Here is a 240-nt window from a genome sequence, read left to right on the forward strand (position 1 = left end):
CCGGGCGGGACGGGGTGATCCCCGGGTGGGATGGGGTGAGTAGGGCGGCTCTCACCTTCCAGGTGGCCGTATTCCTCCGGAAGTAGGCGAACATCCGCGTGAACCAGTTATAGATTTCGTTCAACGTTAGCTGCCTGTCGGGGGTCTCCAGGATGGCCTGGGGAACCAGAGAGGGGACAAGAGCATCACTCACGATGCCCCGGCGTGCTGCCGGGGTTTGACTCCCCGTGGCAAAGCGCA

The 240-nt window shown here is 63.3% G+C and overlaps 1 protein-coding gene across 1 annotated transcript in view; it reads right to left on the minus strand.

Moving 5' to 3' along the window:
- Positions 1-55: 55 nt before the first annotated feature.
- Positions 56-240, minus strand: part of FOXP4 (forkhead box P4) — a gene marked incomplete at its 3' end in the record, with an annotated part of 22,781 nt that continues 22,596 nt past the window's right edge. The window contains exon 11 of the mRNA XM_010154025.1: positions 56-157. Within this exon, the coding sequence (XP_010152327.1) occupies positions 56-157 (102 nt within the window). The remainder of the gene's footprint in view (positions 158-240) is intronic.

This window comes from Eurypyga helias, unplaced genomic scaffold (assembly GCF_000690775.1).
Source record: "Eurypyga helias isolate BGI_N326 unplaced genomic scaffold, ASM69077v1 scaffold20046, whole genome shotgun sequence".
Classification (NCBI taxonomy): Eukaryota; Metazoa; Chordata; class Aves; order Eurypygiformes; family Eurypygidae; genus Eurypyga; species Eurypyga helias.